The following is a 25,423-nucleotide window of genomic DNA, read 5'->3' as shown; positions in this document are numbered from 1 at the left end:
CAGCCACTGATCACCAGAGAGAAGAGATCGGTACTGCTCCTCTGCTTCCCCTCTTGAGGAAGATATAGACTACTACAATGGCAAGGTTCCTAGTTCTGGCTCAAAAATTAACATGTCTAAAATTAACATGTCCAGCCTGAGGATATTGTCTGGGTGTGTGATAAAAGCTCTTGTGCTCAACCTGGCTGTCTAAGTGCAGATGTGGGAAAGGGCCTCAATGCTGACATGTATTTCTATATTCTCAGTAGCCAACACTCACCTTGCTCAGGCAGAGTGGGACAGGAAGGATGAGTCCCCTGGCACTGCCTGTGTTTGTGTGAGACCTCTTTGTGTCTGTCTGCATTACCTGTGCAACTGGCAGTTTACTGAACAATAATGTACTGGACAATGTGGTGTGCATGTGAGGTCTGCAGGCACACTCACTGCTGGCTGGAATAGGGGACATGCCTCCTGTCTGCATGATTTGCCAATTCCAAACAAATATTGTTTGCTTCTGCACTGGAAACTCATGTCCTGTGGACCCATCCTGTATGAATACAAATGTTTTCAAAGCTATGGCTTGCCAGGACATTTCATTCTGTGTGAAAGGACTTCTTATGCTTAGGTGACACTTAAATGGCTCTAGTCACTTCTTTTACTGATTGGTGCAAATTCACTCACCTTTCTCTCTAAGATACGGTCAATAAAATATAAAGTGCATGCCCAGGGAGGGGTGGTCATAACTTGGATGGGGGTAACTTTGGGATGGAGGTGTGCCTTGATCTTACAATTGGGTTACAATGAACCAAGCTCATTAGAGGAGAGTGATTTCATCACAGCTGCAGGCTCAGGAGCAGGACATCTCCCCTGCCTGCCCTGGCTGACAGGTGCTGGGTCATTTCTCAGCTGCAAAGCACCATCGAGCTGCCCTCCCTGCAAGGATTTCAACAGGGCCTGGCCACGGTGTCTCCACGCTGCTCCTCTCTCTGTTCCATTCCCCTTGGCAGGTGCTATGGATGCAGATGGTGGGTGTGAGGAATTATCATGGCAGCTTTTGAGCATGCCAACTGCATTCCATCCAGGGAGCAGCGACTGGATTTTACCCTATAATTCCTGTACAGTTACATATTTTAAGTTGGTTAAGATGCAAATATAACTTCTCAGTTTCCTCTAATTTTATCCCCAGTCCCACAGTACTAATTTAATTTTTTTTCTAAGTCTGATTTTATTATGACAAGCTTATAATAAAGAGGTTATTCTATTTCATCTTTTTTATATATTGGCACAACATTAATTTTTGTTCCAGATGTTTTCTGAATATCCTCCACGTTTCAATACATTTGAAAATCAACCTTGACGGTGTAGAGAACTCCTCTGACACTTCTGTTATAATTCCTTGATGCAAATTACACAGACATGCTGATGGTACATCCAAGTGAGAGGGAGAGGGAGAGTTTAACATCCTTCAGAGTAACTTTAGTAATGGAAATTTCTTTATTGTGAACCATGAAGGCACAATATTATCTGAATGTTTCCCAAAAGAGAACAGAGATACTGAAGGGAACCTTTTACTTTGTCCACTGATAACCATTGTGGATTCATCATATTTTATTTTATTCCATGTTCAAACACAAAGAAGCCATGCCTCAACCAGAAAAACTAACACCATATTTTCCTTGCTTATTTGATACCCTGGAAGCTTTGGATCCATAACTTGGGTCAGTGTGTTGAAACAGCTTTGCCATGATGGGCATGGATGGGAGAATTCCCAGGAGTCCTCCTGATGCTCTACAGCCACATTAACCCTAGAAAACAAATAGCAGGAAAAGGCACAGAGATATTAATTTCATTAAGTAGCTGAAGGGTTGCAATTACATATTACATTTTACTATGTCCTTACTTTTACATGGTGATTGGTCACATTTACACTAGAGTAAAAGTGAAAAAGAAGAGGAATCCACAATCCAAACAAAATCTACTTGATGGATATCTCAACCTTACTCCATACAGCTTAGACCTGATGTAGCTATTGCTCCCATCCGCAGTATGGAAAGATAGCTCAAAAGCACTGTTTCCGCTTACCCTGGCTTAATGTAAGGAATTTTTTTTTTTCTCAGTGTGTAATACTTTTTTATAATTCTGAGATGCTAATTTCTTACTGTGTTGATCAGAGGGAGTACACTTAGTAATCCTGAGTTATTAAGTTCCATATTTGAAGGGATAAAAGCAAACGAGAGAAAAAGAGGGATAAAAGTGCGGTCTCTTCTCTTTGTAGACAGAATGGACAGCTAGGGCTTTGTTTGTATTCTACTTTTCTGTTTGCCATTACAGGTTTGTTTTACTCCATTTTGTCTTAATTTTAGATAGTAAACAGAAATTTTTATTTGCAAAATTTACAGCCATAATTGTAGAATTAAATAGACAAAATACTGCATTTTGGTAGATCTGACATCTTCTTTTCAATGGTCATTAAGCTGTGGAACTACAGGTATAATATTCCTGACACTAGTGGTCTTATAAAAATAATTACAAACCCTTTACTTAAAATATAATATAATAATATTAAAGAAAATTTCCTTTAAAAAGCAGAAATGCATCACTGATACGTTTCCAATATTACAAATGACGTTTGCACTCTGGCTTGTAAGTTTTTAACTTTTCACAATTATACTTTTTGTTTGTGTTTTGTGATTAATTCCATCTGCAAAGCTCACGTCTGCTGATTGTTTATGTCTGTAATCAGCTGTGCAATCAGACATCTAAAGGAGTTGAATAACTCAACTAGCTTGCATGCATTTCCAAAATCCCCAGCAGGTATGGGGCGGGGGGAAGTACCATCCTATCATCAGTGAATGATAATTGAAGACTTCTCAGCTCTGTGTTGTACTCTAGAAAGGTGTAAGGCTTTGCAGTGGTGATGAGTCTTACTCCAAGCACTTTGCATACACAGACAGTTCTGCATTGCTGGTGCAAGGCGCTCTGGGCACTGAAGGTGGCTCCTGACACCAAAGGGGATTCAGTGAGCTCTGAATTGCCATCTGGCCACCCTACAACAGTCACATGGTCACTGTTCATATGCACATTTTGCTCATGGTCATTGATACCTTTTTCCTCTCTTTCCCTTGGGATAACATGATTAATGTCAGCTACTTTATGTCATAGAAGCTCTCCTAGCTTACAACACTTTAGTTTTTAGATAAACGTGGTCCATGCAATGCTTTACATTTCAGGAATCCCAGTGAATTAACTTTAATCTTTAATATCAAAAGGGATTTTTGTTCAAATCACTAGTAATAAGTGCCAGCATGGGGGTCTGTAAACTAAGAAATATGAGGATAAGATTCATTGTAAAACAAATATCTAGGTGGTGTTTCCCCATCAAAATCCTTGATGAGGTGATAAATTTTACATTTTGGCAAATAAATCTCAGGTTGTTTTTAATTTAATTAGTAGAATGCACATTTTCCCTCTTCACATTTGAAGTAGCTTGTGTTTTCCCTGTGTATCTTTTAAGTCAGAGTCTGTTATCAAAGATGAGGACTCTGCCTAATAAGTCCAAACAGCCATGGGAACTTGGAGTTCTTGAACTTTTTGGTTTTAAATGGATTATATAAAATTTTATCAGACATTTCTTCATATATTTTACTCTTAAGAAGAAAAGTTACAGAGCAAAACAGATAAGAACCACAAATTTTTGCTTTTTCTATGGGTAAAAATCGCAACTATTAAAATAATATTAATTTGGCAAGAACAGTTGAAATCTTTCGGTTATCAAGGCAAACGACATTAATTCAGATATATAGCCATACATTTGAAGACAGCATTTATATTATTTCTTTTTATGTAAACCTAACAGAACTTAAAAATACCATTCCAACAATGACACCTCAGCCATGAAACCCAGCAAGGAAGATGGTATTTAATCACCAGTATTAAAGTCATGTAAAGTATATGCGTTGATGAATTCTTCAAAAATGAACTCATATGAAGCATAGTGTTCAATCTTGCCAAACATATCAATCTATTGTTAGGAATTTAAACATATATTAATCCTTGCATTTAACTTGAAACACATTCTAAGACCAAATGTTTATACCTGGCAGGGGGATGGGAAGAGGAAGGTAACAGGGGAGAGAGAGATGGGCTAAAAGGAGATTGCCTGCCTATACTTGTGTGATGTATAGCCCATTTAACAGAGGATTTTATGAGCTGCAATTACCCATGCCTCTCATGAGAGATATTTTTCCCTTCATTTTAGCCATCCTACTCAAAGAAAAAATGTGTGGCACACTTTTAGTCTTATCACTGCCACCAAAACAGGTAGGAAGATGCTATCGTAATTTGTTATAAATCATTATAGTCTGCAGTATTTTTAAAAATTTTCTATAGAATTGTTCACATCAATTAATTGCTGATGAACTTTGCTTAGCCTGATGGCACAAAGTGGATTGGCTATTCAGCTATATGACAAATTCACTGCACAGAACTAATGGAAGTCTTCCAGCAAGTCACAACCCTCCTAAAGCCAGATTTTTTTCTAGTCTCCAATGGTAATTTGTCCTTATCAAGGTCTTAGAAACAGCACATCTGGGAAAATACTTTTATTCTGTCCTGATTCTAAACAAGACAGGGTTAATTTTTGCAGTAGCCAGGAGGGGGCATGGCTAAGATCCACCTCCTGTTACTGCTGGGGGCAGGAGGAAGGAATTCTCTCTTCGAGGGAGAAGGCCTTTTCTTCTGGTCAGAAAATGTGGCAGAGGGACACATCCAATATGTCTATTATCAGGGAGTTTTTCTGTGTGAATAATTCATTTTCTTATACCATTTTTTTTATTAATATTGTTGCTGTTCCTGTTTGTTTTCTTGTCTCATTGCTGTTTCCAGGAAATTTTTCTTATCTCAACACATGATCTTTACTTTCTGTGCCTCTAGTTCTTGGCTCCCAGCATCTGAAGGAGAAGAGGAGGGAAAAATTGGGTGGAGTAGTAGTAGTAGTATGAGTTTAGTGGGAGCACTAAATTGCAGAATACCATTCCTAAACCATGACCACTTTCACATATGTGACAGTTTGGTTACTGGCCACTAGAGCTGCTTCCCTTTTGGAACTTCCTCTCTGAGTCTTCAGTTCAAGCATCCGTTGTGCCAGACCAGCAGTAGGTTTTCTGTGCCATCTCCCCATGTTTTCTCCACAATCACGCAGGTAGAACCACAGCTTAGCTCGTGGGGTGTACCTTCTCTCACCATCTGGGCAACGTCTGCCTTGGATACCAGAACCTCTGATCTGTACTGTCGAGATTTGGAGAAAGCCCTCTTTAATCTCCTCCCTCAGTTTCTTGTGACCCTCCTCCATCTTGTCTTCTAATTTTTGCAGACGTGTTTCCACTGCTGCAATTCTGGCATGTGTTGGACCATGTACAGCATCTGCATATGCTCGGAGCTTGTTTGCCATATCAAGCACAGTCTCCTCACCATCATCCCGCTTCATTATTGCTAAAGCAGAAGTATATTCTCGTGGCCCAAGTCGTACAAGTTTTCTCCACATCACAGATGTGCATGGTACCAAGTCTGGATTTACAGTGTTTACATCATCTGAGAAGACAATCTCTGCCGCTGCCATTTCCCTCAAGCGTTGAATCCCTTGTTCTATGGTTTTCCACTGGGTTTGCTGCATATGGAGATTGTCTGCGCACAGGTATCTTTGTGCTATGCTTCCTAGGACCTGCGCCCAGAGGCTGTGTGGATTAGCCCCTGTCATCATTCCTTGGTCAATGACAGGATCCTGTGACAGGGATCCCAAATGCCTCGCTTCAGTGCCATCCAGAATTGTAGCCTTGCCTGCAGCATCCCAGAGACAGACTAACCAACTATTTATGGATTCATCAGGTCATCGAGTGTAATCCTTCCTTAGGCCACAAAGGTCCTTCAGGGAATAAGACTCAATATTGGCTTCTGATGCTGCGTTAGTTGTGTTAACTTTGGCTTTTGTATCAGTTGGTGTTGAGGGTCCTTCCCTTGGATCATCATCGTCAGTCACTGGCCAATTGGTTTTGATTGTGTGCTTTTTTCCTGCAGCAACCGCCAGTGGCTTAGGCTCACTATCTGGTTTAGCTGTTGGCTTTGAGCCTGGGGTGACTGTGGTAGCTGCTGCTTTATCTCCCTGCCCCCCTGCCTCTGTCTGCTGCCCTACAGTATCTAACAGAGTGCGATAAGCATAGGCCAGGGCCCAGCTTATTGCAATTAGCCTTTTCTCCTTAGACTTGTCATGGCACTTCTCTTTTAGGTATTTCCCCACCTCAGCTGGGTTCTGAATTTGTTCCTGTGGAAAATCCCAGTCTACAGGATCAGAAAATTCCTTCAGGGTTTGGCCTATATTTTCCCATTCTCCACACCACTCAGGATTTTTCACGCCTGCATCTGCTTCTGGGTCAGGGGTCTCACCAACTCCTCTGGATATCTCAGCCCTCATTTTAGAGAAGCTGCAGACCATATAGAGGAAGCTTACTAGATTAAATACCAGAAAGATGGTCTCTTTAACATTCAGGGGAAACTGAACGTTCTCAAAAAGTGACATAACAGATCCAAAGGAGATGAAGGAAAGGAAAGGCTGGAAGGCCTTATTCCCAGCTCCTCCTCTAACAGACTGGGTGCCATTACTAATAAATTCCCAAAACATACTACTGGAATTGGGATGCAGGGTAGGATGAAGAAACCATAAACCATAAATATCATAAACAGACGCCAGTATCTTTGTAAATGTTTTATAAATCATTATCACCAAGGCCAGCACAACAGCTATTCCAATCCGTACCCCTCTACTGTAAAAATTACCTGTTATGGACAATAATCCTAGTGACCAGAAAGGTATTGAAACCTCAAAAAGGTCTAGAGCCTGGAGCCACATGAAGGCCTCCACCCCAAGAGACATTACAAATTCAAGCAGCATGGCTACTGACTGCTTTAACTCACTAAAGAGCGAGCACAACCAACACACAATCAATAGAACTTTTTTCCACCTTTTTGAGCCACGCGTTGGGTGCCAAAAGATGTATTTGACCAGGTTTAGAGCAAATTTGGGAGAGAATCCCCCAAAGGAGCTCCGGTAGCAAAGCAGATCCAATCGGCCCCTCCCCCAACTGGTCTGGAAGAAAATACCTCCTTGGAGAAAGGTGGAAAAAAACTGTTTATTAAAAAATAAAACCTAAACAATATCAAACAATAAAATCCCTTGCCACTCCAAAAGAGATGACAAACTGAGAAAGTCCCTCCCCAGGTTGCGGCTCAGCTCACTCAGTCTCTGGTCAGTCCCTCCGGTGCTGGAAATGTCGCAGGCCAGGCCCGGCCTGGTGGGCCACAGGTGCAGCTGCCGGCGCTCCTCTGGGTGTTCAGTCCAGAGCAGGTTTCAAGAGGTCCAAGGAAAAGGGAAAAAACCAAAAGTCCAGGGAACTTCTTTGCCTCAGCTAGCTAAAACTAACTAAAAGCAAAAGAGAGCTCTGTCCCGCTGTCTGTCCATCCGCAGACAGCAAGAGTCCAGGAGCAGAAATGTGGAGGAGTGAGTGCAGTGTCTGAAAAAAACTGCCGCTTCTTCTCTCCCCCCCCTTCACTCTCTGGAACACTCTTAAAGGTGCAAAACTTATTATTCAGCATAAACAGAATGAGACTGTTTGGGGATAAAAGCATCATATAGTCAACCCAGGACAACATCTCTGAAGTGACTATTTTGTTTGGCAGTTACTTAACTCTGATAATCAAACACCAAAAATGAACCAAACAACAGCAACAAAAACCAAAAACAAACAAAACCAAACCACCCACAGAACCAAACAAACCAACTAATATTTCTATAAAAAAGACATTTTAATAACAACAGGTTTAAGGGGAAGAAAAATATAAGCAAAAACATCCATAAATTAATGAATTAAGAATGCAGGGTATTGTGTAAAAATAACAGGCAGACTAGAATCAATAACTGTGAGAGCTCCCAAAGGATGGTCTCATCACCTTTGTAAGAACACATCTCAGAAACCCAGTATGCAATTCCTCTCATATAGGCAGTCTTAAATATGCAATTCAGTTTTTGGTATGCTAAATAGATCAATTAGAAACACATACAATAGAATTATAGATTATTTACAGATTAGTTATATTGAGTACTGATACTACCACAGCAGATTAGAGGTAGAGGTACCTGTAAATCTTAGTCCACGACTGAGGTAAATGTTAATGCAGTCAGCTTGCTCTGCAAAGGATGCTTCATGTTGGGTGCTGTCATTTGCTAAACATCAGTCCAGGTAGTCTACACCTGGAAGTGTCACCTACACTATCACTGGAAAAGGAAATGCAAACCTCCCCATGGGGTATTCATACTAAGTGTTTAGTCCTTTAAGGAGTGTCTCTTTAAAGCAGAGTTTATTGTGATAATTCCATTTTCTGGGGAAGGTTAGTAACCTAAGTATCACAGAATCACAGAATGACTAGGTTGGAAGAGACCTTCAAGGTCATCGAGTCCAACCCATGCCCTAACACCTCAACTAAACCATGGCACCAAGTGCCACATCCAGGCTTCTTTAAACACACCCAGGGATGGTGATTCCACCACCTGCCTGAGCAGACAATTCTAAAGAATACTTTATCACTCTTTCCATAAAAAAAATTTTCATAATATCCAACCTATATTTCCCTTGGCGCAGCTTAAGACTGTGTCCTCTGGTTCTGTCAGTTGCTGCCTGGAGAAAGAGACCAACCCCCGCCTGACTACAGCCACCTTTCAGGAGCTGTAGAGAGTGATAAGGTCACCCCTGGGTCTCCTTTTCTCCAGGGTAAACACCCCCAGCTCCCTCAGTTGTTCCTCACAGGGTTTGTGTTCCAAGCCCCTCTCCAGCCTCGTTGCCTCCTCTGGACACGCTCGAGCATCTCAAGGTCCTTCCCAAACTGAGGGGCCAGAACTGGACACAGCACTCAAGGTGTGGCCTCACCAGTGCTGAGTACAGGGGAAGAATGACCTCCCTGCTCCTGCTGGCCACACTATTCCTGATCCAGGCCAGGATGCCCTTGGCCTTCTTGGCCACCTGGGCACACTGCTGGCTCATGTTCAGCCCTCTGTCAACCAGTGCCCCCAGGTCCCTTTCTGCCTGGGCACTGTCCAGCCACAGCGTCCCCAGCCTGTAGCATTGCAGGGGGTTATTGTGGCCAAAATGCAGTAAATAGTAAAAGTAAATATCATTGAGAAATATCCAGGTTTTTTACAGCTTGGATGGAGAAGAGCCAAACAGATCTTAAAATCCAAAATGTCTTCCACATCAATGCAGTGAACAGGCTAGCCTCAGGGTCCCTCCCTCCCTTCCTTCCTTCCTTCCTTCCTTCCTTCCTTCCTTCCTTCCTTCCTTCCTTCCTTCCTTCCTTCCTTCCTTCCTTCCTTCCTTCCTTCCTTCCTTCCTTCCTTCCTTCCTTCCTTCCTTCCTTCCTTCCTTCCTTCCTTCCTTCCTTCCTTCCTTCCTTCCTTCCTTCCTTCCTTCCTTCCTTCCTTCCTTCCTTCCTTCCTTCCTTCCTTCCTTCCTTCCTTCCTTCCTTCCTTCCTTCCTTCCTTCCTTCCTTCCTTCCTTCCTTCCATCAGTTATCTAATATGTTTGGTCTGAAAAAACCAAATTTTTTACAATGTTTCAGATACAACCATCTGAAATAAGAACAATGTTGAGGGCTATAATGGATCAGTTTACAAGGCTGCAGTCATAGGCCTCCAGGAAATCCATTTTGACTTAATCAGCTTTCCAATTTTTCAGGTAAAATGTAGCAGTTCTGGATCATATCCAAGAATGAGGACACAGTAATAAAAAAGATTCAATACATTTTGCATAGTCGTCACAATTTTAAATCAAGATGGTATTTTAGCAAGCATTAACACTTGTTTTCCCTCATGTTCCCCATTCCTCCCCAATTTTTGGGTACTGTAATGAAAACTCTTCTCTCCCTACTTAAAAACTGCTTATGATATCCTTGTCTCTGCAGATATTATGCAGCAAGTTAAATACATGAAATATTTCTATGTCACAAAACTTAGTGTTTGCTGAAATTAGATTCTGCTACAGCAAAAAGACACTTCCCAAGGTGCAGCCCTATTGAACCCCTTTCAGCATTTTCTGAAAAGGAAAAACATTCCCTAGTGTAGCACTTACCTTCTCTTTCTTCAGCACCATTACCACGGTCCAGTGCTTGACCATGTCTCAGCTGATTAACTCAGGAGCATGAGAAGCAGCAGCTGAGATAACCACTGAGAACAGCAGCTGTTCTGGTATGTCACAAAGTCACTTCTCTGTACTTCTGGCAAAGTGTACAGAGATTTTTCTGCAAGTTAAGCCTAACTGCATTTCACATATTTTTGTTTACCTCTAAAGTTAATGTACAATAGGTAAAACTGAGAACAGAGTTAAAACTTGTGCATTTCTGAATTTATTTGGTTAACAGCTAGTATGACTCTCATATCATGGTCTCAGGCAGTGAATCAGAGGCTCAGAATGATTGATCTGTGTGTGTCTTCCTCTTTCCCTACATGTTTCTACCTACACTCCCTTTGGATAAAGTAATTGGAAATAAAACTATTTTGTAGAAATACCATATTTGCATTCTTCCTCAAATAAGCTGCATTATTTTGTGAGGAGCTGGTGGCAAGCATATTTTTCTATCAGTTGTAGGTCTGTGTAATCTCCTAGCAAACACTTCCTTTTCACAAAAAGTAGGATGGTTATCTGGGCAAAGAACCTCTAGTTTGAAATTCCAATGTTTTTTATTTTATCACATTGGAGTGTAAGATAGCAGTTATAGCTGCAGCCATACAGTGATTTGGATTGCATACTGTTACTATTAGACACATTGCCCACACTCTAGGTATGTAGGTAGAAGTAATTAATTAAATTACTAGCAAGACATCGAGATGAGACAGTGGGAACTGCATTGTCAAATTTACAGAAAACTTTATTAACCTTGGTTATCCAGCTTCCAAAGTTCTCTAAATGCAGAAAAGTTGTCTGTCAAAGAGTAGTCAGTAAGACCACCATAACAGACTTTACTCAAGTAACCATGATAGCATGGATGAAATGCAGTCAAAATCAATATCCCCTCCTATGGGCAAATTGCTCTAGTTGCCATAGGGGCTGACTCTTATCTGTAGAAACCTGAGTTTCATAACAGAGTGCCTTTGCATTTGTTTTTGAGATGAGTTTTCCTTCCATTAACACAAAACATTTTCCTGTCATAGTTACTGTTTTTACAGTTTTGCTAAGGACAAGTGGAAGGCTTTACCGTTTCTCTTCTTTCATTTCATTGGAGTGCTAGGTCCTAGATGGTTTATACCATGGGTCAAGTCCTGGTCTCCAGCTCCCTTCTTCTACCATTCTGTTTCTCTCCACTAAATAATGCCCTTTCTGCTACTTTCTGAATCACAGGAACTTTGGATATTAACAATGATCCTGTTAATGTTTTATTTCATATTCCAGTTTCATATTGGAGATATTCTGGGGAAAGAGCCATAAAGAGAGAAGTGATAGCTGGAGTGCTCTCTCTTTCTGTAGAAGCTTGTTTTAAACACCAGAGTGAGCCAGCACCGAACATTTTGAATATGATGGCTTAGAGCCCATAAATCAAAGGGCTGAAGAGCAGAAGAGAACAAAAAACTTTCTTATGCTGCCCCCTGCCCTCTAGTATATACATATATTTTTTTTTTACTCTGAGCTACCTGGTGTAAACACAGCCGCTGGCACGTGCAGTGAGCCCTCCTGCTGGAATTGGCTTCCTTGGCTCTTGAAGTTCCGGAAGGGGTTTAGTTTGATCCTTGCCCTTCTTCTGTCCTTCATTGTAATATGGTAATTAGACCCACAACTTAGACTTATTGGCCAAAGGGAAAATTAACATAAAGTGTTGATGAGTGTCATGTTTCCCTTGGGGCAGAGAAGTGTTCTCAGAGAACTTCTTTTCCTCCATTCCACTATTTCCATTTATTTCCATTAGTTTTACAAAAAAAAGCAGTCCTACTTTCTCAGTGCCAGTAAATTCGGCAAAGATAGAAATTGGTTAAACTAGGAACAAATGTATGGAAACAAATTAATTGGGAAAAAAGGAGTTGCTGTATTTTTGTTGTTTAAAATTATTCTAATATTAAAAAAAATAGTAACAAATTTTTGAAATGGCCCATGGAATTGTGCATTTTATTGCCTGGCTAGTGTTTTTGTGTGTCTAAATTTATCTAGATTTAAAAAAAAAATAAATCAGATTTCTGTATGGATAACCAGTATCTAGAGCTAGCAAGAAAGCACAAATTTCAAGCTTCATTCTTTATTTGTTAAAGACAAATATGAATTTTAAAGTTGTAGAAAATAATTGCATTTTTTCTTCTTATGAGTTTTCTTACAATTTTTTTTTTCTAATTTGGATTCTACTGAAGACATTTTTTGGAATATATGCAACATGATTGATTCTGGGCAGAGGTTTCTTTGGTTTAAGTATAACATTCTTTAGAAAGATACCCAATCCAAATGAGGAATGAATATCTGAGCTTTTCCTGATCTTTATTTGTAGAAGGCAAATGCCAAGCTTCATAGAAGTCAGACTGCATTTTAAAATTAATCCTGTTCCAAGGCAATGAATTTTTATTTGAATATATTCAATGAAACCCCATTTATGTAGATCTTTTCAACCTGGAAATTCTACCAAAATTAATCCTGTTAAAGTTCCAGTAAAATGTAAATCCTAAGTCACTTGTGAGGTAGAAAGGAGTTTAAGTTTCAGTACAATAGTTTGTAAATCACAAAATTGTCTTTTTTATTTTTTTCTTTTTTAAATTATTTTCATGACTGAATTTAGCTCCATCTTGCTGCACTGATCCTATTTTCCAATGGCAAAAACTTGGTCACGAATTTTCACATTTATTTTCTGGAGGCTGGAGTCCTTCTCAGGATATGCCTGAAGCACATGTTCTATATTAAGCCAAATAAAATTAAATGTATCCTTAAAATTAAGCTGGTGCTTATTCTTTGCTTAATAAAAATTAATTAAGCATGTGTTAATTATTTACTGGGATTGAAGTCTGCTAGCTGATTTAGAGGATAGACTTTTTGGATTAGTTTTTAACAGTTCTCTTCATAAAAACACAGATGGAGCATTCAAATGTCCTGATTGCTCACATGTTCTCATGATCTGTAGCCAGGATCTGGTATGGATTTTTTCAGTTCAGTCAGAACAGGACTTCATCTGGAAAGCAGCAGATGGAATGAAGGGAGGGGATCCAAGTTTTTAATCCTTTTTCCCTTTTTTTATTTTCTGAACAGATGTTGTTGAGATGATCGAGCTACAGAGCCACAAATCCAACCAAAAACTGGGTAAAGAAATATATACAAACATATGTTGATACTTGGTACATGGTTAATCAGGCAGGCTACAGTCATCTACTGCTGACATGAATATCTCCCTCCCATGTAATGGAGAGGACAGGATTTTTAGGGATACTGTAGAAGAAGGATTTAATTTCGTGTGCCGTTTTGATTTTTCATTCAGTCAAGAGAAAAGCTAACAATAACTGTCAAAATTACTTTAGTAACAGTTAAATGGTTCAGCACAGGACCAGGAAGTTGGTAAACAACAAGCTGAAAATTATGTGGAAGAAATTTTACCAGAATGATGGGAAGGTTATGGCATATGGCTCAGGTTCACAGACTTCAGTTTGGGGCCACAATTTCACTGATAACTGTCAGGTGGGATACTAAATAAATGGAAAAATAATTGTATACAATATGATTTACTGATGAGTTAAGGAGCAGTATTTTTCTGATTAGTAATTTTCATAAAGATAAGGCTTTTACATTAGAACTATGCTGATCTTGCCATGGTGGTTTTGATGAAATAATGTTGATTTTGTCAGTGATATATTTATTGCATCTACATCTTTAAAACCAAAATTCATTACTTCAATGGCAATTCCTTCAAAGTAAAGTATAAATGAGACGTCTCACTTTATTTTTTTGCAAAACTCACCAGTTAAATTAAATATATGCAAAACTTTGAAAAAGTTACTAATTACAGCTTATTAAAGCTTCTTCTATATAGTAACTTCCTTGTTGAAATTCAGTAATTATTAATGAAGGGGATCCCAACAGGCATTTGTTTTACACTTGAAAGCTCAGAATTATTACTCTACAGTAAAACATTGTGCTGTGTAACATAAGTCAAAGGAGGAATAGTACAGCAATAGTTCTGTTATCTTGTCTGGGAAGATCAGAAATGGAGTTCAAGTTGGATGGGACAGGTTGTTGTCACTACACAAACAGTTATGACTGCAATATCCATGGCCAAAAGAAATGACGTAATATGGAGAACACTTACACTAAATTAATATTTACTCTTTTTTGAAAAAATGCCTCCAGATCCTTAGAATGGAAAGCATTTAACTGCAAAGAATTATACTGTATGTATAAAAAGATGCTGGTATAATGTAGGTCATACCTGACTGACCTTATAGAATAAAATGTCCTTAATTTCCTGAGGTATAAACAGACAACTATAAAAGAAAATAATAACAGTCTACATAAAATACATAAAATTTTGACGTTTTTATAAATACAGAAGGAAGAAAATCACCATGAATACTAAAGAGTCCATAACTCATTAATTTCTGTTCCTGACAAAACACCCTTAAAGCTAAAACAGTTAAACATCAGAAATGCCTAGAAAATAGTTTTGGGAGGAAGATCATATATAAACATATAATATTAAAAAAACCCAAGATCAGAGCAGCCTTCTCATAATACATGCAAATTATCAGATTTGACATATTTCAGGCCTCTTGTCTTTATGGAGTTTGGTATTTTACCAAGACTGTGAAGTAACTCATGGATACTCATTAGAAATGAGGGATTTAAGTGTTGAATACAATAATTAATTTTATAAAACTGTCATAAAGGTACATGAATACTCCAGCTTTCTTTAGACAAGGTAAAAGACATTGCTTCCATCATGTCATCCATGAAATTGTGGACTCCACCAAAACCTGTCTATGTATCTAGCATTTTATAAAGAGGCCTTTACCCTTGTATTGACAAGATACCAGAAAGAGACAGAAGTAAGAAGGACAGCTGACAACATAAATTTTTAATGGAAACTATGGTAGCCAGAAAAAGACATTTTAAGTATTTATCTAAACCAAATCTGCAATTCCTGCATTTTAAAAATATATAGTAAAACTCTGTAGGGAAATTGGTGAAAAAGAAGGACTCAAGGACAAGGGAAGAATGGAAACTAAGGACAGCCTACTGAAAGCTATTAGCATAAAGGAGTTAGGGCCATAACTTTATCAGAATTGAAGCACAGAGATACACTTATTTCACAAGACTGAAACAGAAGGTGATATGATAAATGGACTATAAGAAGGATATAAGGAAATGAAAGAAACAAGATGCAAAGCAATTTTGCTCAATTCTAAGATCATATAAAGTTGTTATCTCCTAGCAGGTGATCAAAATATCAGAAAAGATAATGACAGAATTACAGAATAATGGAGGTTTTGAGGGATGTCTGGAAGTCATCTCATTCAATCTCTAAGAAGAAAACAAAAAAACACAGAATGTGCAACAGAATCCCTGTTGCAAAGAAGTGGGGGAAAAAAAGAAAAAAGGCAACACAATACAAGTGGAATAGATGGGCAAGAATGGTGATGCTTTAAGATTTTAGCCTTTACATTTTTCAAATCCTGTGCTGCATTAGTGCATAACTCTAAACTTCATATAAAGCGTTAACTACTGTCTTCACAGTGTGGTCAGACAAAACGATTCCTCTGGACCTGGAACCCAATGACACCCGACAGCCAGAGGCCCCAAAAAGTATAAACAAAAGTGAGTAGGGCGGGGAGGGGGAGAGTTAGCAGGGGGAATATGACTTCATTACCTGAAGCTGGAATTGGACAATTAACCTCTGATATGCAAATAGACCAAACTTATATCTGTCTGAAAAACCTGTGACCATTGTCCATCTTGGGTGTAGCCTCTGTCAGGCTTTTGACTGCCCAAGGTTTATCTATTGAAGGCCTTTAATAAATACCCACTTTATTCTCTTAACTTTGTCTAGCCTCTGTTCTAGGTAGCCACTCCAAGGCATCAATGGCATGAGGAAAAGAATAAACATAGTGATAGCAATAATGGTGTTAAAAATGTTTTAATGGGATAAAAGGCAATCCAGAACAGGTTTCTGATTAAGATGTAAACAGTAAGTAATTCAAGTGTTAACAGAACAAGAAGCTTCCAATGCAGTTACAATAAATTGTCTAAATAGTTCCATAATATTCTCAGAAAACATTATGATGTGAATAGAACAAGGCTGATTCACTTAACAGAAAGATGCTGCTTTAATATTGCGTTTATCAAAAGGACAAATCATAAACATTCCAGACAATTTATCAAAGGTAATGTGTAAAAGACTGAATGTTAACAGGATTTTTGCGCTCTAGTCTTGAGGAGGAAAGTAGAAGATGAAAAACAATCATGAAACTGAAAAAAAATTTCATTTAGCTTTAATTTCATCTCCAGCCAAGCACATGTTCATAGGCATTAGGCATCAATCATATGCTGGTAAACCAAACAGTTCTGGCTTGAAATCTTCCATGGACTTCAGCACCAGTGTTGCCTCCTTTTTAAAATCTGGACCTAAATTTTCATCTGGAATCATAACCACTTGCATTCCTGCTGCCCGGGCTCCTTTGACTCCCTGTGGTGAATCTTCAAACACAAGACACTGAAAAACAAGAAGGTGAGGAGAAAAAACTGATTATAATGTTACTATGAACTTCTAAAAGCTTGTTTTAAAAGAGAGAATGATCTTGAATGAAACTTAGTAGGAAAATGAAATTTCATTCTTGTCTTAGACACCCCTAATTGGAAGAAGAGCAAACCTCTCAGTTTGAACATCTGCATGGTAATTAACCTTTAATTAATTTCAATTCAAAAAACATCAATACACTTACTTAAATCCCAGAAAGTGGTTATCCAGATGTTCCTAAGTGCTTTAATAGGGACGTGTTTAATCACAAGCTTAAAGCAAAATTAAGCAAGTGCCTAAATAAGCAGGCAATTTAACTTTTCCACACCAACTTTAAAACCTGCAAAATGGCAAAAGCAGTGCTTTCACTCACAGGTATGGCATTTCCTACACACAGAAGGTATGGGAACCACTAAACTACCTAGGTCAACCATAGAACTTCAAATGAGTGGAGATAGACACTAATCAGAAGAGTGCTGTCGAAGTCATATTCTATTTACTTAATTCTTCCAATTCAACAATGAGAAAGAAAACTAGCAATTATATCAGAAAGTTACATTTAGAAAAGAAAGTGTTTAGTCAGGTAGAACTTCCATGCCTTACAATAGTCACAATCATTCCAGATTGCAGTTTGGAAGCAAAACTAAAATTTTTAAAAACGATCACACATTATTTATGTGGATTTTGTAATTTAATGTTGGAATATTGAATAATAAACAAATAAGATAAACATATAAAAATCATATGATGTGAAATTTTATATAATGAAAGATAATGTTTCTGGAGATTATCCCAGAATTTATATAATGAAGCATCTCTTCCTGCCTCTTTCAGTCCATGACCTGCAAATTCAGTGTGGATTTTTGGGCATGGATAACCCAAAGCAACTTTTGGCATCCAAGGACCTGAAAAATTCTGACCGATACCAACACATGGTTTCTAACACTTCTCCAATTCATACTGCATTTATTATCAATATTAGCACTGCTACTATTACTAATGCCAAAATCACTGCGACAAGTAATTTTAGTAATTGAAAACAGATGTTGGGATGGTTAGGGCAATTTTCCTCATATCTAGTAATCAATGCTCTCAGGCACATGGTATGATTCCTGAGCCTGTCCTGTGCAGGGCCAGGAGCTGAACTTTGATGATCCTTGTGAGTCCTTTCAAACTCAGAATATTCTATGATTCTATGAACATACAACATCATACTGCACCTTTTAGGTTCTGAAACACACAACTATTTCACTGCAGAACATAAAGGATGCACAGTGTTTGCTCTGGCTTTGCTCTAAGGAAACCAAGTTGCAACTTGCAAAAGCTTTAATACATTCAAAGAAAAAAATTTTGCAAGATGTATCAAATGTCTGCCCAATATACACCTATCTATGGTATATATGGGACTGTGGAAGGAGAAAAATGAAAGAATGCTCTCCTGATTTCCTATCTTTTTAAAATATTGATTCTTGCCTTTCAACATATCAGCAACAACTTGGAGTTTGTGAAGTGAAAAGTAAAAGGTGCTTTCTACCTTGAATGTAATAAAGTAAAACCTAATTAATAATTTTTTGGTGTGATTCCTTTTTGCCAAAGGAATCACACCAATGTCTTTTGTGCTCATTTCCTTCATACAGTCACTGCATTCCTGTTTGAACAATGTGATACTTTCAAAAGTTGATCATTATAACTATTACTAACTACAAATATGTAACCAGCTCATCCTGGAAAGCTTCATACAATTGCTATTAGAATAGCAATGACTCTGCCTATAGGTTTTTTTCTTAACAATAACTTAGTTCGTGACCTTAAGCACTCTAAGGACAACAAATCAAACTCTGAAAGGCTTTGCTTTTTGAAGAATAAGCTTAAATGTTGCACAGAAGAGCATTATCAAGGCCTTTCAGAAACCTTTTCTGATCCAGCTCATACAAAATAATGTACTTCACTGCTCTGCCGTGAAAGACCTAACTGGCTTCCATGATGTCACTATACTTACTGTATGAGAGGAGCCAATGATTATGGAAGGCAACATGCATAACGAAAAGCTTAACTAATTCCCTGGAACTAGACACAATTAAAACTCTTAATTACCAAAGAAACCAGGCAAATGACCCATAATTACAGTCTTGCATGTTACAGGAAATAAGTGTACTTATTTCTTGTATATATAAGGTCTTCCATAAGTCTTTCTTTTTACTGAAACTTATTGTCAACAGCACAGTCACATTTTTAATGGATGACAAAAGGTTTACAGAGGTTCACACATGAAATGGATTTATTAATACACAGAGATGTTATAAACTCTTCACTGTCCTGGACCACCCACACACTAAATTTAGAGATATGAAAGCAGCCAAGTTCTTTTCCATTTTGCATAAGTATTGCAACATCAGCATAATTCCAACTGAGAGACAGATGAGATTTATACAGACTTCAGCTGAGATTCTGGCTGCTTCTGTGCATTATTTCTAAAACTTGTGTCATTGATCAATACTACTCCTATGAGATCTCTCAAAAGGTCATACTAATATAGGACAGTTCTCACTTTGGAATGAACTAAATGCTTAAAAAAGTATAGCAAAGTATATTAATTTATATTTCACTCTATGAATCTAGAAAAAAAAAATTAATCACATAACCAAAGGAAGAAGTAATATTACTGCAGCACCTCATTACCTCATCCTCCTACATTAAATACAAGAATATAAGAGAAGAGTGTTAGTTAGGCTCTTGGTATGTACACAGGCCCTCTCTACCCTATATACTGCAAAAGCCTGTATGGAATAATTATGTGACTAACAGGGATATCTATAAGTGTTACTGCAGTTAGTGATAACCAAGAAGGCTGTAAGGATAAAAGATTAAAATAAGTTTTAAAATTAAGATTTAGGAAGACCTGTGAATAAAATATATTTGCATAGGGATTGCTTATCTAACAAGTATCCTTGACCACATATGACACTACTATATCAGCTCTAAAACAGACTGAAGGATGAGACTAAAGATGCCATGACTTATACATACAGAATTCATCTGCAAGTTTAACACTACCATCTATTGTTCTATTTCTTCAGGAAAGAATGAAAATAAAGTTTTCATCACTTGTCCACAAATGACACAGAAACATTTGGTAAAAGAATGTGACATATTGTGTTTTGGGCTTCTTATGGATTACATCTCATACTCTGTAACTTCTTCATTTTTAATTGATGTTTTTCTCCTTCCTAATCTAATCAACTGGTCAAAAGCATGATGGGTGATTTGGAAAATTTGCACAGTAGAAATATGTGGTACCCGTATACATTAATTTATGTATATATGCACAATAATGTCTTGTATAAATGTTTAAGGCCTAATTTAAATTTCATTCTATCTCTAAAAAAAGCCCCAAGACAGGCTGCAGGAAGAAACTCACCAAGTACAGCCAGATCACATGGCTATCAGAATGACAGGTGATTTCTGTAAACCAAGAGGTGCTCTGGCCTTCTATTTCTACAGATAACTTGCTGACTGTTCATTGCCAGAAATGTTTTTACTATTTTCTTTGTGAAAAACTAGCCCATTCTACATGGTTAAAATTCAAAACTAAATAGCATCTAAGAAGTAACTTAACAGTCTGAAAGGTATTACTGCTGCAATCATGGTTTGTGGTTTGTTCAACAACTTCTGTAATATTTTCTTGCTCAAATTTTTTAGATTTTTAAAATAATTCCAGTACTAACCGACTGTGTTAGTCATGTGAGTGACCCAGAAATTTTTAAGAACCATAATGTAATTCAGAATACAGCACAGATCCATCCATATCCTATACAAAATATTGAGATGCTCACAAGGGGCTGTTTATCATTTACGGGAGAAGGTGGAAACTCACAAAAAGAGAGAGGAAACAACAATTTTAACATCATAACACAGATGCTGGGCAATTTTTTAGCTCAACTTATATTTTCTTTTTTTTATGTTTACACTGTCCAGATACCTGGGAACAAGAGGTAAATATATTTCTGGGTGACCCATTTACCATCAGAGTTACTTAAACATTATTGAATTAATCCATTTTAAGCAGCTGCAATATTTGCAGTCTTGGTGTCCTACGGTGTTAATTCTCTGATGAATTAAGAAAAAAACAATAATGAAATAATGTACTTAATGTTTCTCTCCTAATATTTGGACTTGCACTCCTTCCAGAAATAGTTGGGAAAAATTCCAGTAGTGAATACAATAATAAATTACATTTCATTTTATTTTAAGGATGTGCCAATTTGACCAGCCAGGGATAACAGAATCATAATAAATATGCTGTTAAGAAAGTAAAGCAGCTTACAGCCTCACAACTTAGTTCCATTAAGGAAAATGAGGAGTAAGCCAAGATGTTTTTAAATGCTATAACAAATGAATAAACTGGAAACTAAAAATCAACGTAATTAAGCACCAGAATATTCAGAATACTAACTACAGCCACCATTCTTTATGAGTCAATGATTCATATTAAGAAGTGTTTGGAAATTACATGCACATATGCTTTTTAATTCAGATTTTTATTAACTCACTACTAAGAGTATGTTGCAGACCATTATAAGAATCAAATTATTTACCATAAAACATACAAAATAAAAAAAATCATTAGCATAATTTCAAAAAGGAAAAAAGGAAAAAAATGTGTTATATCTGCACATAATTAGATCACTCTGGGTTTCTAGCTCTCACATAAAAGCCACTTTACATTTCAGACCAGAGCAGCAGTTCCTCTCTCACAAATCAGTTCATGGAACATTATCTCAAGGAAGGCCAGAAGGAATAAAATAGTTTGGATGGAGAAGAAGGAAGAGAAATTTCATATTTCTTGCTTGTTTTCAAGACTTGATCAAATGAAAGAAAGTGTTTCTGTGAGTGACAGTCAGGCCCAGACACAGAGGCTCTGTGAGGCAGGGAGAAGGTCACATTTACATGCAGGGTTACTCTGATCATTCCAGATGGCTGGAGCACTCTTTTCACAGAGCACTGTGTGTTTAGAGGACAGCACACTGGGAACTTTGTATGGTAACTTGTGTTAAAGGCCTCAAGAAATTCTCAGGCGTTTCTGAAACAGTGTCCAATTATCCCAGCAGCAGAAATCTAACTCAATCAACTGCAGCTTGGATTAGCCATAGAAGGGTATTGTTCCTTTATGGAGAACACAAGGCAAATACTCAAGATGTTCTCTACTGAGGCTACTCATATTGCATAACATGCTGGAGTTTTATGTCACTTATCTCTAAAAATGGCCTAAAAAGTAATTCTGTACAATGAAACAGTTAATTCGTGCTGCCTTCCCTTCCACAGAGAACTATCTTTATCACACCCACTGACTTCCTTGACATGTAATACACAACACATTCAAGGAATGCACCTTGCATGCGGAGCTCAGAACTGGTAGGACAAAATACGCTGAGTGAGTGCCTGAAGGCCATTTGGAAACACCCTATTCAACACATGTCCAGCCAAAGTAGGCTGCTCAGGTCCTTGGCCAGGTGACTTCTGAGCATTTTCAAGTATGCAGATTCCTCATACCTCCTGGATACCTGTTCCCATATGGTGAAATCATATGGTGAAACTTGCCCTATGGTGGAAATGGTTTTCCAAGAATCGAGGAATTTCTTGTGTTCCACCTTCTGTCTGTTGTCTACTGCATGATCACTCTGCATCTTGGACAAGAGGCTGGGCCCATTTTGTGAGCAAACACATCACAAATACAAGCCAGGTACACCCAAAGGAGGAAGTTTTGATGCATCCAGATTCTAAGTCTTGAACTGAAACTGGAAGTAGGCACCAAGAGTATTTCCTGAATAAAAGCAGTGAACTTTTTGCCACAGGGAATGTGGACAAACCCACAGGTGCAGGCTGCCAGAGCAGGTACCCTTCCTGCTTGTTTTGCGTAACTGGACCCCATCACTTGCCTACAACTGCCTCAGTAGGTGCTGCAGAAGGCGCTTGATTCTCGTGGAGCAAGCTAATTTTTCTAAAATCTATTTTGGCAATAGTTTGTTTTTGTTCTATAGTGCCTCCTTGACCAGTGTTATTTTCTCACACAGAAAGATCAGCTTGCATAGTGAAACTTACATGAATTTGATCTAAACATTATTTAATGATTGTATAATCTTTCATGGAAGTGTTAATAACAGCCTACATAAGCTTCGGACATAAGGTCATTTCTTAACTTCTTCAATAAAGAGAGAAAGGGTCAGAAAAGGCATTAACCTTTTAATGGTTTTCTTCTTGTGTTCCACCTTTAAACAGGTTTTTATTGGGAGTGCAAAAACATCATGCAAAAGGTCCTTTTTTTTCTATTCAGTACAAGTTTCTCACTGAACTGTACAAAAGAGTGTCACCAGTCTGGAGTGACTTGGAGAGATATAGCTGCATTACACTTTAACTCTTCCTGATCAGGAAGAAAAGAGCCTTTCTTTCAAAATTCAAAGCTGAAAATTATTGTAGAAAATATTTAAGATTATTAGCATAAAGCTCCAAGCACAAAGTCAGAAACTACCACCTTTAAATAAAACAAACAAAACACTAACAGAATTTGAATAAGTATTTTCTATGTATTTCAACTACAGAAAAAAAATCAAACCCAAACCACATTAAAAATGGCAATTCTCTCTTCTCAATATAGATTTTCAGAGGAAAGTGTAGAAGAATGTACAAAACTAAGTTTGAAAAAATATTGACTCCTAAAGTTAAGAGGAATATAAATGTTCCTGTTGGGCAGGATCTGAATCATACAGGCTCATCTCTTCAACCCATCTTATACCTGGCATGCCTAAAGCTGATTGTACATGTAAACCCACAAAACAGCTGTGCCAGTGTTTATGAACCTGCTCCTTCAACAGTAGCCCACCTGTGGCCATTGGGTTATGGTAAAGAAAGTCATAAATCCATAATTTATTTTGCAACAGCAATCTGCAAAATATCACATTTGAAATGAAAAGCCTCATTACATCAGTAACCAGATCTTAAATCTGAGAAATAATTAATTCAATGGACCCATTCTCCTAACCTTGAATGAGGGATAAACTGTAAGTGCACTCAAGTTCTACAAGATCAATAAAATTATTATTGGTAAAGTCAAAATTTTTAATAAGAACTATGTATTAAGAGGAAAGTTTTAAAAAAAAAGTCATCATTATTTTTTTTAGATTCCAGTAGAACAGTTGTGTTTTTCACATTAATCCCTAGCTTGTTTTTTATCAGCTTCCTTTGTTTATTTTAGGGTAGCAATAGTTACCTAGGTATTTTGATCTATGAAAAATGCAGAGAAGAAAAGTCAGTGAATATCAAACAGTTTTAAGTGAATCAACCATTACAACAGGCTGCTCCTCTAGAAAATTTCTTTCTATTGTAAACTGCAAGCCCAAATATTTATGTAAATAAGAAAATTAATATACTCTTAAAAATGAATTCACATGTAGAAAGTCATTAAGTCTTAATCTCAAAATATTTCAATATGCTTCTGTTTGAATTCCCCTAATATGATCTAGCTATTTTATATACCACATGCATTTTAAAATGCATTGATGAGACACAGTTATCAAGCTGTCCCTATTTTTCTATTAGACCAGCTCTACCAGATAAGAGAATGCTAACAGTCACTTCAACCAAGGGCTCTCAGTTCTTATTTTTGACTCAGGTGTGCTTACAGGAAGAGTAACAGGTCATTTTCCATGAAAGGAATAAGGTGTGCATATAAATGAATGCATAAGAGTAAACAATGAACAAAAATAGAAAAGCATGTTTGTTCAACTCTGTGTATGTATGCATATGGATAAATACATGGTGTATATGGTCTCCATACAGACAGTCTCCCTCTCTGTGACATAAGACTTATTGAGTTTAAGAGATATGTTAGATCAGTAACTAACAGAGCCATGACACTGGCTTAACAGAACATTATTTTGGGAATATTAGCCATGGTATTAGCAACTTGTTACTATGCTTGTCACACAATATCTGCCCTAACTTCTTTTGGGTACTCAATTCTTCAAAGAAACAAGTTTATCAGTACCTGGGTTCTCATTAGCTTTTCTTAATATAATTTTTTATCTAAAACCCCCTCCCATTCTGTATATTTCAACCACAAATAATGTTCAGATTCAACAGGGTATAAAGCTGACAGATGGCAGACTAATTCAAAAGGAAAACTACCACATATTTGCCTGTAAAACAACCTCTCATGGGCAAAGTCCTCAAAACACTTCATCAGGCCATATGCTTAAGTGAAAACTACTTGCTCATCCAACACAATCATAACTTTATAAAAGTAAGAATCACTTAATGAATCCGCTGATCTGAAGTATCCTGCATTTGCTGACCTTCAATAGTTTGAGTGAGTCTTTAGGAAAGGGAAGAGGGTGGCTAATTTCCCATTTAAGCTGTGACCATGTCTCTGAAACTTTTTGAATTGTTACTCTAAAGCTTGTTGCCACATTATTTTGCTATGCAATTATTAACTAATTATTGCTTTTTAATGGACCCCACATAATATACATATATACACAGAAAATGTGCAAATGATACATAAGTATTGTTTGGGCTCAGAGTCGCATGATTCCAGAATGGCTGGTTATAGTGTGGTGTTATAATGCTAAGGTTGTGGGTTTGATCCCTGTATGGGCCATTC

General features: G+C 37.7%; 1 protein-coding gene across 1 annotated transcript in view; it reads right to left on the bottom strand.

Annotated features, from left to right (window-relative positions):
• Positions 1 to 16,151: 16,151 nt before the first annotated feature.
• Positions 16,152 to 25,423, bottom strand: part of PUDP (pseudouridine 5'-phosphatase) — a 56,795-nt gene continuing 47,523 nt past the window's right edge. The window contains exon 4 of the mRNA XM_036386477.1: positions 16,152 to 16,743. Within this exon, the coding sequence (XP_036242370.1) occupies positions 16,567 to 16,743 (177 nt within the window). The 3' untranslated portion in view covers positions 16,152 to 16,566. The remainder of the gene's footprint in view (positions 16,744 to 25,423) is intronic.

The sequence above is a fragment of the Molothrus ater genome, chromosome 2 (assembly GCF_012460135.2).
Source record: "Molothrus ater isolate BHLD 08-10-18 breed brown headed cowbird chromosome 2, BPBGC_Mater_1.1, whole genome shotgun sequence".
In the NCBI taxonomy this organism is placed as follows: Eukaryota; Metazoa; Chordata; class Aves; order Passeriformes; family Icteridae; genus Molothrus; species Molothrus ater.
Note: the sequence above shows the minus strand (reverse complement) of the source record. Positions and strands in the feature narration are given on the sequence as shown.